At 48.4% G+C, this 15,585-nt stretch overlaps 1 protein-coding gene across 1 annotated transcript; it reads right to left on the bottom strand.

The window, feature by feature from the left end:
• Positions 1 to 8,152: 8,152 nt before the first annotated feature.
• LOC119187906 (uncharacterized) lies at positions 8,153 to 15,362 on the bottom strand. The gene is made up of 2 exons (XM_037436014.2): positions 14,401 to 15,362; positions 8,153 to 9,571 (listed from the first exon to the last, which is right to left on the bottom strand). Exons 1-2 carry the CDS (start codon positions 15,046 to 15,048, stop codon positions 8,300 to 8,302), a joined length of 1,920 nt encoding a protein of 639 aa, XP_037291911.2. The 5' UTR covers positions 15,049 to 15,362; the 3' UTR covers positions 8,153 to 8,299.
• Between the last annotated feature and the right edge of the window lie 223 nt (positions 15,363 to 15,585).

Raw genomic sequence — 15,585 nt, 5'->3', positions numbered from 1 at the left:
TCTAAACAGCCCTGCTGTCAAACATGTCAGTGTTTCAAGCTTTCAAGGAATTGAGCCCATCTTGCCCATTAAGTTTTGCTACGATAGTCGAGAACTTTGTGTCCACCCCTGTTGTCACTCTTGACCTTCACTGGTTGATGCTGTTGTCATTTCATTGGCCACGACTAAAGTCCAGTGTGTGAAAACTGCAGCATTGGTGCATAGTTCACTTTAGTGCCTGCTGACCTGCTCACAATAGTTCAACTTCTTTGAGCATGCATTGGTAGTGAACCACTTTATTAAACTCTTATTTTAAGTCTGCAGCAGAAGTACTCTGCACCCACTCTGCATTCTTGGCCACGATGGTCATTGTGGGATTTTTTTGTAAGTAATCTTTGTTTTTCTTTGCCGAAATGGCAACAGGTCAAACTGCAGTGCTAGTTCAGGCTGATTTCGCAACATTTTGCAAGTGGTCTTTGTTCACACGACCACACAGAATTGAGTGTCTGCAGGATTTTGTCTTTGCGGTGCAAACTACCCCAAGACAATACTGCTGCACAGTGGCTAGTGTAGGGGAAGAGAAGAGTACGGTGTAGCTTGGGCGAGGGCAAGTTTCCATTTGCGCTGCATCCCTGCTGATGCCCATGCCCACAAACGCTGGAAACCAACTCTCAAGTTTCTCAAAAAGTGCTAGGATGGGACATGGAAAAAAAGCAATAAAGCTAGCCCTGGTCTTGGCTTCTTTTCATGTTCCATCTTAGCATTCTATTTTCATAAACCGAGTATGCAGCAAGAAGCTCTCATTAATATTCTGTATGAAACAACTCTATAACAGTCTTTAGTTCACTGCTGGAGACACTAACCACTCGGCTATCGTAGAACACTTGCGCTTAGGTATTTGTGCCCATTAAGTCATCTGTTAATGTATTTGGAAGGTCTCGGTAGTATTGGACAAAGCGTCTCTCTTTTATACATATAAGAATTTTTTTTATAAACGGTACATACCTTTCGAAGAATGCGTTTTTAGGAGATGGCTATGGCCACTGTGAGAGTCCGTTACCATCATAGCGAATGAGCTGACAGATTCAGAAATCGCTGAAGGCAACTACTTTGTGATAGGTAGGCTTTCTTCGCGTCTTTGTCCCACATGGCAATGACATGCAAGCTTAGACGTAATGCACCACTTTTATATTCTGTAGAGAACCAGAGCTTTGATTTACAACATCTGAAGAATAACTATAAGTACTATAACTATACATAGATACAATTAAAGGCCAACTACAACGAAATTTTACTTGGGCAGAAAAAGCTATGAATACGTAGTATATATATGGTAAGTTACGATAACGACAGTGAAAAATCCGTAGATGCATATTCGTTTTATAATTGGTGCTCTAACTGCAAGCAAGCAGACGACGCGGAGCTCTAGTGGTGTGCGCAGGCAAATCAGACAAAACCGGATATGACAAATACTAAAGAGTGTCTCTGTGTCGCTCCTTGTGAGCAATCCTCCCTGCTGCTGAATTTCTCTTTTCTGCGTGACGCCCGTTCGCGAACGGTTGACTCGGGAAAGTTTTGCAGTACGATGCCAACGCAATATGTTGTCGTAGGCTGCAATAGTCAATGAATTTTTGAAAATAGCGGCCAAGCACCATTCACTTGTCATGTCGTAGTGCACGTAACTGAATGTTGTAACCAATGGGAGTTTAACAAACTCTGTGCCTACTTCACGTTCTCTTCCGCAGTATAGGTGATCGAGCTTGTCGTTGGCGTAACCGAGCTTGTCGCGGTCTTGCAGAGCAAGACGAGCACACCAACGTCGCTGGCGTCAGCAGTTTTTTGTTTTTTTTTGCTCTTCATGCATGACAGCGACTTGCCAGCAAAGTAAGCAGTACTGCTTCTTCTTGCTTCCTACGTAGAAGATTCACCTAAGTCTAGACCACTGGACAGCGTTGTGGCGTTTGCGAGACTCGTCAAAAACCAGGTAACAGTGCATCCGTCCCGCGTTCGGGCCGTGGTAGATGGCATATTCGGCGGCGCGGGGCGCGTCCAGTGTGAACAATGCTGCGTTTCGGCAGCAGGAGAATTTCGCTTGCTGTAGAAAGCGGCGGCGCTTCAGTGTGAACTACATATTAAGTAGGGGTAAGGGGTGCGTCCGCGATGTGGGTGCTTGAGGAGCGCGGAGCAGACGATTGTTATGTCGTTTACGCCACTTCCGGTCAGCCGTAATGGCGTCGTTTTTTCTAGTTTTGGTCTCAAAAACACCATCGTTTCCAAGTTTTTTTCTAAGATAAGCGCTCGTATCTCGAAGGCGACATTTGGCAGGCAGCACTACTTCTAGCTAGACTACCTATATATTGCCTTTTCTGGGGGGGGAGGGGAGGGGTGCCAAATTTCGTTGCAGTTGGCCTTTAATGTGGCACCAAATCATATTTTCACACGAAAGTGTTTCATGCCGGGGCCCACCAAGACTTCAGTGATGTATTACCATCACGGAAATAACGTGGAAAAAATACGCATAATCGGAAGACGAAACTTCCATCAATGCAACTCAAACCCAGAACCTCTCTGTCCGCATCAGCAGATGCAGGGCACGTTCTGCACTTTTCCATGGTGGATAACGTTGGCTTTGTTAAAAGCAGTGGACATAGGGTGCTGGAGAGGAAGATTAAAGACGATGGTGGCGCGTAGCACGGGGGTTCTTGGATTTACGCCGCAATAAACGGACATCAAGACGCTCTGCTCTTCATCTCTAGGTGTATTAGTCCTTTGAACCCGGTTTTCCACGAAAGAAGTCTTCGGATTTTACATTGGTGCCGAAACCCGACCCGGTTTCAAAGAGGACTATGGAACGCCTGCAAAACACAAGAGCAGCTAGACGGCGACACAGCACCAAGATCATCAATGCCGTTGATGAGCATCTAACCTCCAATGAATTCGACTTGGCGGGGCTTCGCAGCATTCTTCAGCGCCTCGAGAAAAGCCCCAACGAGCTCGCCAAGGCTAATGAAGCACTGCACGGCCACATGACGAATGACGAGGTGCTGGCGGACATGGACTTGGTGCTAGAGTACGAGGACCGAACTGCAGGGAGCGTTGGCCTCCTTCAACATCATGTCCAGAAGCTGGCTGTCCGAACATCAGGGCCAGCTAGGTTCAATAGTGAGTTGCCAACCGACTCTTCTCTGCCGCGTCAAGCAGCCCCGTCAGATATTTCCACCGGCACAGGAGCAAGGCTTCCTAAGCTAGACCTAATGAGATTCGACAGGTCCCCCACAAAATAACGACCATTTTGGGACCTCTTTCGACACTCCGTACACGAGCACCCGCATCTTAATAACGTCGATCAGTTTCACTATGCCTGATCTCTTCTCGATGGCCCTGCGGTAAAGGCTGTTGTAGGCATACTCACAACCGACAACAGTTATGAGGACGCCGTTTCTATACTTAAAGAGCAGTTCGGAGACGTGCACATGATTGAGCAGAGGCATCTCGAAAATCTTCTCACTCTACGTCACTACGTTGGCGAACGCTAGTGCCCAGAGAAGCCTTTACGACTTCGTTCAAGTCAACATAAGAGGGCTCAAAGGCCTCGGCGTCTAGGAATCCTGCTACTCTGCCATGATGTGCGAGGTGCTAATGAAAGCGATTCCACAGAACATAATGGTGGAATATCGCCGACGATGGCGACTAAGCGTCAAATGCGAACCCGCCGAGCTCGGAAGAAGAACTTCGACAGTTGCTCAAGTATCTACGCATCAAGGTCGAGTGCAGAGAGCTCACCAGCTACCAGCGACGAGTTACTTCTACCAGGGATCAGCAGACTTCTGGCAGCCGTGAGAATTAGCCGACAACATCAGCTGCAGTCCTTTATAACAGTGCCGTTAAGAAGTAGGAGGCTTGTCTTTTCTGCTAGAAGTCACACTCAACGCTGGACGGCGACGCCTAACTTCCCGACTCAGAAAAAAAGCGTCTTTTCTTGACGACTGGGTGCTGCTTCAGATGTATCACAAAAGGACATCGAGCAAGAGACTGTCGACAGAAGGTGAGCTGCTCACATTGTCATGGAAGACACGCTTCTTCGATGTGCTCTAGACAGGCTAGTAAAGCTCTTCAAATAATGATGCCACCAAAACACGCTACGAGCAGTACCTTCATGTACATATACGCTGTGTCAGATAGCAATAGGAGCCTTGATACAATACTATTGTAAACATTCAGAGGAATGATAAATGGTGCAAAAGATTCCTGCTTTACAAGAGGCGTTCTAGATAATGGTAGCCAGCGCTCTTTTATCAAAGAAGACATTTCTCAGAAAATTGAACCTAAAGGTGCTGGGAGAAATCGTCATTACCGTCGACGTGTTTAGAATCAAACATTGTGGTCGATGTACACGTCGAAGACTAGTTCAAATAACTTTGCAAAGCCAGTACGATGATGTTCAGCATGTCATTGAAGCCATTGAAATAGGACACATCTGTGAAGCCATTGTTGAGGTACCCCAAAGTCATAAATTCATCAAAGGGTTTTAGAATCGTGGTCAATGAGTGGCTGATGCTCTTTTCTTTTCCCACATAGCTCAAGAACAAGGCATCAGCCTGTTGATTAGCTCAGACCAATTGTCGAAAGTCCTTCGCAGAGACGTCAGTTGGCATGGCGACCATATAGGTCTCCTTTCTATTGAAACAGCACTGGGTTGGACATTCCAAGGACCATTAAGCGATGAAACCATTCATCCACGCACAAATGCGAACGTTCGTGTACTTCGCACGGATTGTTGTATGAACGATGAACAGATGCAGGAACGTGCAGGCTCTAATCTGAGAAAGTTTTTGCAACTAGAAAGCTTAGAGACCACTAATGCAGATGTACCATCCTCTCACGATGAAACGGTTTGCAATGCTTTCAATGGAACCATTGAGTTGCGCGATCAAAGATGCAAAATGTATATGCGTTTGAAGGTCCTACCAACAGACCTGCACAATTATCGTACGAAAGCGTTTAAACGGCTATACGCTTGGACGGACAACGCCGTGGGCATAGTTTCCCGAGACACGTCAAAAAAGTCGCTTGCAAACAGGGAGAATTGGTGACAAAGACCAGTTTGGCTTGCAAAAAATGAAGAATGTTTCAAACACTTGACCCGCAATCCGAGTGATGTTGAAGACGATGCGAAAGAAAATGCAAAAGTAGACACCGTTACCCCAAAAACGATTCGGCCTTGAATTGGCAGTCTTCCAAGTTTGGCGAGAGATCTACCCAAGGCATCGACAATTCGGGATTTGCACCCATTTCTCGCAGAAGAGCATGGATTGCTGAGAATTCAAACAAGGCTTCGGAATGTCGAGTACCACGAGGGCATGAAATACCCAATTCTGCTTCCCGGTGACCACATCGCCACTGAACTCATCGCCACCGGCTTACACCAGAGGCATCTGCACGCAAGAGTCCCAACGACCGTCGCAGAACTTCGAGAGCTCTTCTGGATGACGAAATCATACTTCGTGCTATTCACTTGTGCGTTAGTATGTGCTGTTCATCTAGAGCTTGTTTTACGCTCAACAGCAGACAGTTTCTTAAAAGCCATCCGGCGTTTAACTGCACGTCGTGAATTCCCTTCGGTGATTTACTCTGACAATGCTTTGTGCTTTAAACATGAACGTTTTAAGCATGCTTCTCGTGAACTTCGTGCTGTGTATGACACTATTAGGGGAAGTGAGGTCGGCGATTGTCTGTCTGCTCATAGCATCACGTGGAATTTCTCTGCTGACCGTGCTCCTTGGTGGGGCGGATTTTGGGAGCGTATGGTGAGGTCAATGAAAGACAACTTGAGGAAAGCTCTAGGAAGGTCTTTTCTAGATTATGGTCAAATGAGCATGGTCCTAGCGGAAATTGAAGCGATCATAAATAGTAGACCACTGACGTACTTGTATTCTGCACCAGGGGAACCAGAAGTCTTAACACCAGCCCATTTCTTACATGGCAAGCAGTTGAGGGCATTCCCCGACTTTCAAACTGCAGACGTGGTGCCCAGCTCCCATATGGAGCTTCTTAAAACTTGGATACAGCGACAAAAGCTACAGAAAGACTTCTGGAATTGCTGGTATAAAGAATATTTATTACTTCTTAGAAGCGCTCATAATAGACCAGTGATGGACATTACTAGTATTGCGTAAGACAATATAGTGATAGTGCACGATGATGCCCTGCCCAAGTTGTGTTCGAAACTCTCGCGGGCTCTGAAGAACATTACGGGACACGACGGCATTGCTCGTGCATGTCGTTTAAAGCTAGCAGATGGCAAAATTGTAACGTGGCCTATTCATCATTTGTGTTTCTTAGAAATGCGCCCGCAGCACTTCGTGGACCGGGAGTGTTAAAAACAGTGGATATAGGCGCAGGAGAGGAAGACAAGGGAGGCGCGTGGCAGGGGGTTCTTGGATCTACAACGCAATAAATGAACATCAAGACGCTCTGCTCTTCATATGCAGGCGTATTAGTCCTTTGAACTTGGTTTTCCACGAAAGAGGTCTTAGGATTTTACAGGCTTCATAAGCTTTAAAACCATGCCTTTTATATATAATTCTATCACAACATTCTTTGTTAAGTGCAGTAACACATGACCGTTACATCCACAATTACTTCCTTTAACGCGTAGTTTCTAAGTGTCCGTCCCATTCGACATTCTTCCAATAGGAGAAATGCAATTTTACCAATGCTTTATTAACACAACCCCAGGTGGCCGCCTTAGTCTAGGCGTCGGCCTTGCAGTGTCCATCTACGTCCTTCCACATCAAACATAGCCCAGTAGCACCCGCCAGCTTCGCCTGGCTGTAATTAGGCATTCCCCACTTACGCTCGCCCCGCAAAAAAAAGCGGCCAGCCAACAAGGAACACACAATGCGTGCTGCATTTCCCTCTGGTCGGGCACTCGTGTTCAATAACTCCAAAATGCTGTGAGTAGGCAACCTTAGCTTCTTCCTTTGTGACCTCAACCGAAGTTTGGCTACCAATGAGTCACGTTCTTCTGGCTGTCACACCATTTTATCTGGTTCCCGTTTTCACTATTAGCCACAACAGCTATCACAAGCATCTATGATCACAAGGATTTGTTTATTCATTAGTGATGGACGTTAGTCGTCGGGATAGAGGTCTACCACCATGCATCAACGTAGATGCATCCACGTTAAACCATGCTATGGCTGTGAAACACCAATAGACATTGCGCAAGCTCTCCTGTATCAGGGTACAGTGAATATTAAACTACTTTTGCAAGGACACGTTTTACTTTCACGTTATGCCAATTCCTATGATGGAGGGATAAGGCATGTTTTTTTACATATGTATGTAGTACTGCACCATGTTTAGGTTGAGAGTGTAGTAACGTCATTTCTCTCATGAGGGTGGCCGTGCAAACATTAGTGTCTTACTGCTCGTTCTTGCATGGCTAATGGAGTCAAACCTGTTGTTCCACGAATAACGCAGTGTCTTCTAATATCTTGCATTAAATGCAAATTAATTTGTGGTAAAGAACACATACAGTGCAATAACTAACTCTAGCCTTTGTTTCATCGCTTGCTGTCAGTCAAATTGAAGTATAAACAATGAAGCAGATTTACTTGTGTCTTTAATGTTACATTTGAGCTGATCAGTACAGCACCTTCATAAGAAATCTGTCACATACACAGCATGTTCTGAACATTTCTATTTCATAAATACATACTACACAAAGCACAAGGCTCTTCCTGGTGCACAAACACTCAATTCGACTAATACTAGAAAGATTCATAATTCCCCAGTTCTTTCCTTCAGTCATCACTTTCTGGCAGGAGTCACTCAGGTCACATGTAATCAGGTCCACTTTCTGTCAGCCACAAGACAAGTAATCCACAGGAGGTTTCTTTTCACCTGCGCTTCACACCGTTTGACAAGAACCAGCACACAATCTTTTCACAAGTCAAAGCTTCAAGGAACGAAAAAGCCAAACTCGTTTACCCTGTCACAATTCGTTCCTTTGAGAGCAGCAATCGGTGGTGCTGCCAGCAGTGCCACATCACAATCTCACAGTCACTTCTCCCCCCCCCACCCCCTCCCCCCAAAAACTAAACGTGCTTCAACAAAAATCGGTTCTAAAAAAACTACATGACTTTGGGATCAAGCATATATGTATGAAGCATCTGACAGGAGTGCATCAGATGCAAGTTTGTCTAAGGTCCTGCTTTGTTAGAAGTGGCACATTAGAGCTTTGAAGAAGAGGAAAAAAAAGGTATTTATAAAAACTCTCGTATAGTTGGCAACGTTAGCAGGTCCGTGCTAGTTCTCAAGGTGGAGCGGAGCTCGGCTGTTGCGAAGGGGGAACAAGCTGATCCAAGGCTGCGTGCAAGGCTGTAACTTTGTCATGGTCGGGGCCCAACTTGCCCGCCAGATCATCAATGGCTGCATGCAGTGCTTGCAGTCGAGCACCAACTTCCTCGGGTCCGACTGCAGCAGGTGTTGCCGTTGGGAGATCCCCGTAAAAGCTGCCAGGAGATGCAAACACGGGAGCCGGCTGGAGTGCATGTAGTGAGAAAGGCTTATGCTCTGATGACGGCACCTCTTGCGTCACAATAGGGGCAGGGTAGTAGACGGTGGCCTGGAGTACTTCAACACTGCGTGCGTTTTCCGGCGAACCAGGCAGCCCCTGGTACTTGTGTCCCGAGAGGTCCTGGAACCGGTCCCGTTCTGCCTCCACTCCATCTGCCTCCGCTTGTTCTCCCTCCGTTTCACCGTCCTCTTCTCCTTCCTCCTCTTCTCCATCCTCATCACCGGAACCTTCACCACATTTTTTGAGCCGCTTTGGTGTGTTTTTTCTACGTTTAGCCACGTTACGGTTGGGGCTTTGCGGGGTGATGACTACAGACACGGCTTCAGCAGGGATGATTGCTGGACCATGCTTCTCCTTGAGGTGCCGCACCAAGTTCCCACGAAGTGTAAATGTGCTGCTGCAGTCGGGACAGCGGTGGGGCTTGCTTGTCTGGTGGATTGCCATGTGTGCGCGCAGGTTGTGGGCTCGTGCCAAGCCCTTGCCACAAATGCTGCACGAGTACGGCTTCACGTCGGCATGGGACACCAGATGCATCTTGAGTGTCTGGGGTTGCGAGAACCGCTTCCCACAACGTTCACATCCGAACCTACGCTGGGCTTCGTGTATAAGGACATGCCTCTCCATGTTGGCCTTAAGAGAGAAGGCCCTGCCACACACGGGGCATGGAAACGGTTTCACGGGGCTGTGAGTGACAAGATGATTGCGGAGGTGGTGCTCCTTCATGAAGCGCATGCCACAGTCAGGGCATGCAAAACGGCGCACCTGCGTATGCACCAGCATGTGGTCCCGCAGCTGACTCGGATACTGGAATAGCCGCTCGCACACTTCACACTGGAGTCTGTGAGCCGGAGGGGCGGGAGCACCTGTGCTTGTACGCAGCAGAGGTGGCGGGTGATGCTTGGCAACATGTGCGGAGAGGTCACTCGGAAACGCAAAGCGACGGCCGCAGATAGCACAGGGTAGGCAGCTGCCGCCATGAGTCACCAGGTGTCTCTTCAGGTGGGTCACCTGCAAAGGCACAAGTGCTTTATAGGAATGCGAAACAAAAGCAATGGGAGGGATCTACTGAACTTTGCTGTATTTACAATATTAGCAATTTCGGACATGAAGAATTTGTTTGCACAAACATACAGTTACAACATTAATGATGGTCATTCATGTAGTAAGAGAGGGAGTTGTTCCATCCAACCCCCTCTTATGTATGTTGGTGCATGCTTATATATATATATATATATATATATAAGGGAAAGAAGTGTATACCTAAGGGCTCGTTTTTCCGTGTTTTAACACAATATTAATGAGATCTAAGAGACAGTAAATGCCAAGGAATGTACAGGAGAAGTTATTAGAACCAATGGAATGTAAATAACAAGAAAGAAGAAAGAAAAGTGGATGAAAAAATAACCAGCCGTGAGCAGGACTTTTCTTTCATCCACTTTTCTTTCTTCTTTCTTGTTATTTACATTCCATTGGTTCTAATAACTTCCCCTGTACATTCCTTGGCATTTACTGTCTGTTAGATCTCATTAATATTGTATATATATATATATTGTTAAGGCGTTTAATAGCCGGTCCACAGCGAGCAAGCACAATGGCGACAGTAACGGCCAAGCACGGGCTCTCAGTGCGAGCGGCGTCCTTGTTGGGTAGCCCCACTAGAAGGTACTCAAGAGTTCGACCCATTTCATAGTTCGGAGGCTTCGCTACAATTACCCCGGGGTCGAAGAGGGAGCCACCTGGCGACCTAACAGCTTGTTATTATGAGCGGGTCATAATAAGCCTTCAGGCGCTCCACGTTGACGATGTCTCGCCCACGGCGGCGCATGTCCGAAGATTGTTCAACGGGTTCGATCAGATAGTTGACGGGTGAGATGCGCTCGATGACACGGTAGGGGCCTTCGTATTTGGGACGTAGTTTGGAAGAGAGGCCAGCGGCAGAGGTCGGAATCGAGAGCCATACAAGCGCACCAGGAAGGAACGTGGGCTCAGAAGTGGTGCTGGCATCACGGATACTCTTCTGCCGCTCTTGCTCTTGCGTCGTAAAAGTCTTGGCAAGCTCGCGACACTCTTCAGCAAGCCTGGCTGTCTCGGAAATAGGTGTACACTCAGATGGATCCGGCGTGTACGGGAGTATCGTGTCCATGGTGTGCGACGGGTGCCTTCCGTACAGCAAGTAGAAAGGTGAAAAACCAGTCGTGCTCTGAGGGGCGGTGTTGTAGGCGTAGGTGACGAAGGGCAGTATATTATCCCAATTAGTGTGGTTGGCAGCGACGTACATAGAAAGCATGTCGCCGAGGGTGCGGTTAAAGCGTTCGGTGAGGCCATTCGTCTGTGGGTGGTAAGCAGTAGTTTTGCGGTGGACAGAATGGCACTCCGTCAGAATGGCTTCGACGACTTCCGACAAGAAGACACGGCCTCGATCGCTGAGAAGCTCTTGGGGTGGTCCGTGGCGCAGTATGAATCGATGCAGCAGGAAGGACGCAACATCGCGCGCAGTAGCCGCAGGGAGAGCGGCAGTTTCGGCGTATCGCGTTAAATGGTCAACGGCAACGATGGCCCAGCGGTTACCAGCCGACGTCAGAGGAAGTGGTCCATACAAATCGATACCTACGCGCCCAAAGGGACGGTCAGGGCAAGGTAACGGTTGTAGACTGGCGTGCGACATGTGAGCTGACGGTTTACGGCGTTGGCAAGTGAGGCAAGAGCGAACGAACTGCTGCACATAGCGGTACATCCCGCGCCAGAAGTAGCGTTGTCGAATGCGATGGTAGGTTTTGAATACCCCAGAGTGCGCGCATTGCGGATCAGAATGGAAGGATTCACATATCTCTGACCGCAGACTGCGGGGTATCACGAGTAACCACTGCCGGCCGTCGGCGTCGTAATTGCGTCGGTGTAGAAGGCCGTCACGAATGGCGAAATGGCGAGCTTGACGACGCAATGCACGCGTGGATGGCGTTGCGGATGGATCAGAGAGCAAGTCGATCAGCGGGCCGATCCAATTATCCTTTCGCTGTTCGGTAGCGATTATGTCAACGTCAATGGCAGAAACAGCAGCCGAGGATACTGAGCAGAGCACATCACCTTCAGGCAGAGGGGAGCGCGAGAGGGCGTCGGCATCAGCATGCTGGCGTCCATTGCGGTACAGCACGCGGATGTCGTAGTCTTGTAAACGAAGAGCCCAACGGGCGAGACGGCCTGAGGGATCCTTCAATGATGAAAGCCAGCATAGTGCATGATGGTCGGTGACGACATCGAATGGGCGACCATACAAATACGGTCGAAACTTTGTAAGAGCCCAGACGATCGCCAGGCACTCTTTCTCCGTGACGGTGTAGTTTGTCTCAGCTCTCGTGAGCGTACGGCTTGCATATGCTACGACATATTCAGGGAATCCGGGTTTGCGCTGCGCCAGGACAGCGCCGAGGCCTACACCGCTGGCGTCTGTGTGCACCTCCGTCGGGGCCGTAGGGTCGTAGTGGCGTAGAATGGGAGGAGATGTCAACACATGGCGGAGCTTCGCGAACGCGTCGTCGCACTCAGACGACCACGAATTGAGGGACCCGTTACTTCCAAGGAGCTTCGTCAGCGGTGATATGATCGTGGCAAAGTTTCGTATGAAGCGTCGGAAGTACGAGCACAGGCCCACGAAACTACGCAGTTCTTTGACGGACGCAGGTTTGGGGAATTCGGCCACGGCCCGAAGCTTGGCTGGGTCAGGAAGAATGCCATCCTTGGACACGACGTACCCAAGGATGGTGAGTTGCCGTGCTGCAAAGCGGCACTTCTTCAGATTTAGTTGCAAGCCGGCATTGCTGACACGTGCAAAAACTTCTTTCAGACGTTGGAGGTGCGTAGAGAAATCTGGAGCGAACACCACAACGTCATCGAGGTAACACAAGCACGTGTGCCATTTCAAGTTGCGCAGAACGGTGTCCATCATGCGCTCAAAGGTCGCAGGTGCATTACATAGACCAAACGGCATGACGTTGAATTCGTACAAGCCGTCGGGTGTGATGAACGCAGTCTTCGGTCGAGCGTCATCAGCCATGGGTACTTGCCAGTACCCCGAGCGCAGATCGAGAGAAGAAAAAAATTCGGCTCCGTGAAGGCTGTCAATTGCGTCATCGATGCGCGGCAGCGGGTAAACATCCTTGCGAGTGATCTTATTGAGCCGTCTGTAGTCTACACAGAACCGCGCAGAACCATCTTTCTTCGCAACAAGAACAACAGGAGACGCCCATGGACTGTCCGAGGGCCGAATATATATATATATATATATATATATATATATATATAGTGGGAGTAATAATTCAATGGGCCAGTTAGTCTTCGTGAAGGTATGGGATATGTGTGCGTGTATATATATACACATACACACACACACACAAATACAAAATGTAACAATTTCAAAAAGTTCGAACCGCCTGAACCAATCGCCTGGCTACGCCACTGAATTCATGAATTTTTGGTGCATTGACTATAAGGAATCTATAGGCCACATCACCTTGTTTTCTCTTCATCTACATAAATATATTAAGACTAATCCATGACATACACATATATCAATTTTGAAAATCGGCTGAAAGGTGTGGGTGATACTCATAATATATATATCGGCAATGAGTTACTACTCCATGCACCGAGAAGTCCTTAAACAGAGAATGTTGCTGAGACACACGTTTCGATAAGTGGACCCGCCATAATTCTAATTGCATGGTAGCAAGCAGCAGTGAAATCATTGTAAGCAAAGGTGTGCTTGTTTAGTACTGGTTTCGGTGAATATGCCCACAATTTCTGTGAATGAACACATCAGCATTTTCCCACAATGTTGAGAAGCACCAGTAGTGAGCAAAGGAGAAAAAAGCAGGAGAATTTCCAGCAGTGTTGGTGGATCTGTAGTGATCGCACTGGGACCAACTTCAGCATCAGGAAAAGTGCCTCAGCAACTGCAATGGTGTGGTCCCACCACTGTACACCTAGAAGATTTTGCTTCTGAATGAATAAAACATTTATCGCAGAGAATGGTACACTGTAATTAGTCTAAGAGAGAATTGGGCAGGTCCCTATTCTGGGACTCGATAGGACTGAAAGAGTACATTACGCAGAAGGTTTACACAAGCATCTTTGATTGATGTTAGGTTACAATGTCGGAAGATTGCAGCGTTCTGCCTATTGTCCTTACGCAGGGGTTAAAATGCAGATTATGGACAATTAATGATGCTGACTACCAAGTTACCCATCAATCACACAAACTGTGCTGTCAGTGCAGTGTTCAATGAAGCAATAAGCAGCATTTCATTCGACATTACCAGTTTTGCCTCATTCAAGTAAACTTGCCACACCTGCGAATTGCTGCACTAAAAGTTGTGGTCCTGACACGTGCACAAAGGTAGCCTTCAATGTCAGTACACACAGAGAGATGAGAGAACCTCTCATCTGGTATCTGAAATGGGGGCGCATTTGGTAGCATGGCTGATTTTGTAAGCACTAACGACTGCCGAAACTCCAGCAGCAGGCCTGTCGAAATTCCAAGATTTCCTTTTGTTACTAGGTATAGCAGCATGAAATGAGGAGCCTGCAGCTAATGCAGGAACACTATCACGACACTATCAGAGAGAATATTTACATACGCATTTTTTTTTTTTTTTTACGTTTACCGATTCAAACACTCTACACCATCTGTGATTCAAATGCGTTGACGCGCTACTGTCAACTTTACAGCCATTTTTTTCTATTGCCAACCCAAGCAACACAAAAATAAGGCAGCAACACACAAGAGAGTCCATGTATGTGACAGCGAAGTTTCACAGACAGCGCAGCTGATAGCGTCTCACCTGCAGGAAGCTGTGGTCACAGTGCGGGCACCGATGCGGCCGCCGGCCTTCGTGGATGAGGAGGTGCGTGTTCAGGTGTGCCTGCTGTTTGAATGCCTTGTGGCACACTTGGCACTCGAACCTCTTCACGCCAGAGTGGCAGAGCAAGTGCGTCTGCAGGTGGTGCTTCTGCGCGAACAACTTGCAGCAGACCTCGCACTTCCACGACCGGCCTTCCGCTTGCGAAGGCACCACGGCAACCACCACGGGCGACGCATCTTCCTTCAGCTGGCAGTAGGGATCGTTACAATAGCGCGGCGCTACCACCACTGCGCCTCCAGAGTCCGTACTCGAGTACGAGTCAGCCGTGAGCTCGGCGCCTCGCTGTGGGACGCCGCAAAGCGCTTTCAGCTTGGGATCGTCGCCGCTGCTTCCGTCAGCGTCGACAGGAGCCGAGTTCGCCGCAACGCTTGTAGGGACGACCGGAGTACAACAGCCGCTCCCGTTGCCACTCGCCGCTGTTCCGTTCGGTCCGGCATCTTCTGGTTTCACGACACCGTCGGGACCACCGTTGAAATCTCGCACTACTGCAGCCGCGGACGCAGCTGAGGGGGCCGCGACGCACACGGAGATGCCGTTCTCCGCTGCCGGCTCCGACGGACACAACATGATGCGGTCACATTTGCCGGCAGGCGGAGGCGATCCACGAAACGCAGTTAGAAAGCAGCAGAAAACAGTCGATAACCGATCTCCAGCGGCACTGCGTCCCGGGTGAAGCGGCCACCAGCGCCCTAGGAGAACGTCGACTACTTCTTCCGTAGAACTGATGGCGTCCAGATCATGGAGTGTGGCGTTTAGAGGGGTAACTTCGCTGCCTAAAGAGATGACGAGGAATGTTGGAAGTCCTTCACGGTAGCGCACAAGCGCGTGGCCTCGCAGTGACTCGTAATCGAACGCTTAGCTTGCGTGTTTGCATCGACTGTTCCGAACAGTTACTTGTCGCCATAGTGGAACTGGTAGAACTGACCATCGTCGCCGACGCCAACGCCGTCACCTGTACGGACAGTGGCTTATACATTTCCTTTTCTTCGGCTAATAAGCATTTCGTTCCAAAAGCACATTAAAGAAATGTTAATTTGGTAGAATTCAGCCAATCATTTGGCCTATGAAACCTCAAGCAGTACCTCAAGACAACGTTTTTGGTAG

Source organism: Rhipicephalus microplus, chromosome 1 (genome assembly GCF_043290135.1).
Source record: "Rhipicephalus microplus isolate Deutch F79 chromosome 1, USDA_Rmic, whole genome shotgun sequence".
Lineage (NCBI taxonomy): Eukaryota > Metazoa > Arthropoda > Arachnida > Ixodida > Ixodidae > Rhipicephalus > Rhipicephalus microplus.
This window is presented reverse-complemented; position numbering and strand designations above follow the sequence as displayed.